This window comes from Penaeus monodon, chromosome 25 (assembly GCF_015228065.2).
Source record: "Penaeus monodon isolate SGIC_2016 chromosome 25, NSTDA_Pmon_1, whole genome shotgun sequence".
Lineage (NCBI taxonomy): Eukaryota > Metazoa > Arthropoda > Malacostraca > Decapoda > Penaeidae > Penaeus > Penaeus monodon.
The window spans coordinates 16,120,312-16,121,683 of record NC_051410.1 but is presented as its reverse complement, the minus strand read 5'-3'; the positions used below and the strand labels follow the sequence as shown (position 1 = coordinate 16,121,683).

The 1,372-nt window shown below is 45.1% G+C and overlaps 1 protein-coding gene across 1 annotated transcript in view; it reads right to left on the bottom strand.

Moving 5' to 3' along the window:
• Nucleotides 1–4: 4 nt before the first annotated feature.
• Nucleotides 5–1,372, bottom strand: part of LOC119589075 (ionotropic receptor 21a-like) — a gene marked incomplete at its 3' end in the record, with an annotated part of 6,143 nt that continues 4,775 nt past the window's right edge. The window contains 3 exon segments of the mRNA XM_037937648.1: nt 5–406; nt 703–889; nt 1,222–1,362. Coding sequence (XP_037793576.1) covers nt 125–406; nt 703–889; nt 1,222–1,362 — 610 coding nt within the window.

Sequence of the window (1,372 nt, the reverse complement as noted above, 5' to 3'; positions counted from 1 at the left end):
CAACTGCAAAACTTACTATTAAATGCGGGCCAGGATGAGTCTGTGTAAGTGGTGTACCAAGCATAAAAAAGGTTCAAAGCAAAAGCCGTTTCGAATTCCACTGTGGTACGCACTTTAGGCGCCTTCATCCAGCCGAGGCGGAGGGCTTGCTCGAGCTGTCGCCGACCACCCCGACAAAAGGCAGGAGGACCTCCAGCAGAAATACGACGGCGCCGAGAGCAAAGCCGACCACAAGGAGGAAGATGGGACCCTGGAGGTGCAGGAGGGAGAGAGGCTGAAGAGCGTCGCCGCGGGTTCTCTTCTCCTGGACTTCTGTCTGTTGTGTTTCCTGCTGGCGACGCCCTTTGAGGTACCGCTGCTTCTCCCCGTCCAGCGTGATCTTGCTCCAGCGCTTGATCAGACCAAACTTTCGAGAGAAATGCTTGGTGTCGGTCTCTGTGCCATCTTTATCTGTACTAGCTTTTGCTATGAAGATCGTACGAATATAACAAACTAAACTGCTTTATCATTTGGTTCTTTAAATGAATCTAAGTTTTATTCAGAAAAATATAGTACAAGCTTATATAACCATAAGTAGTAAGTGTTAGCTGATTGGAATGAAAAATAATTTTGGCGAATCGGTTCCCCAAAGTCAGGGCTGAGTTGCCGACATTTTTTTTCCTGGGACTGGAGGTACTATATCTTCATCAGCCATTTCCTTACCTCATGGAAAGCCAAGATACACCTGTCCAGATTGCGCTTGAAGGGCATGTCGCGGTGCAAAAGCCAAGCAGAATAACCAGGGACGAGGTTCTCCCTCACCACGTACATGGGTGTCGATCCGTCGACGTTGGTGAAGTTTTTGATGATCATCAGTTCAGTGAAGAGACGCTCGTATACGAATGCTTCTCTGAAACGCATCGACTTGACTGAAATGGTTGGCTTTTATTACAAAAGGAATGGATATATTTCATGATTTATTAACTATTCCAAGCTTTATGTAATGAATGATAAAGAGCGTCTCTTTTTAATATTTTTCTCAAACACTACTTTCTTTTACTTGCAAGTGGTAGGCTGTGTTCGATATGGTATGCACCTACTGGGCTGACATGCGTTTAAAAAGTTGCACATTTACAGATTTACATACAGCAATAACATACCACACACACAGCAAGAGAAAACTCAATAAAGGAGAAACAAAATGTGTTCTACAAATTCGCATCCAGTCGCAAGCCAACCCACTTCTTCTTGAGTGCCTGTTGCATGCCCTCCAGGTGGGTGTCGACAAAGTACGTTCTCTCAATAAATTCCTTGGACATGCTGGAATTCGATTCCTTGAATGTTGTGTAGAAGTTAAGGCGGAGGTCCGAAGGCATGATAACTCTGCGAAGCA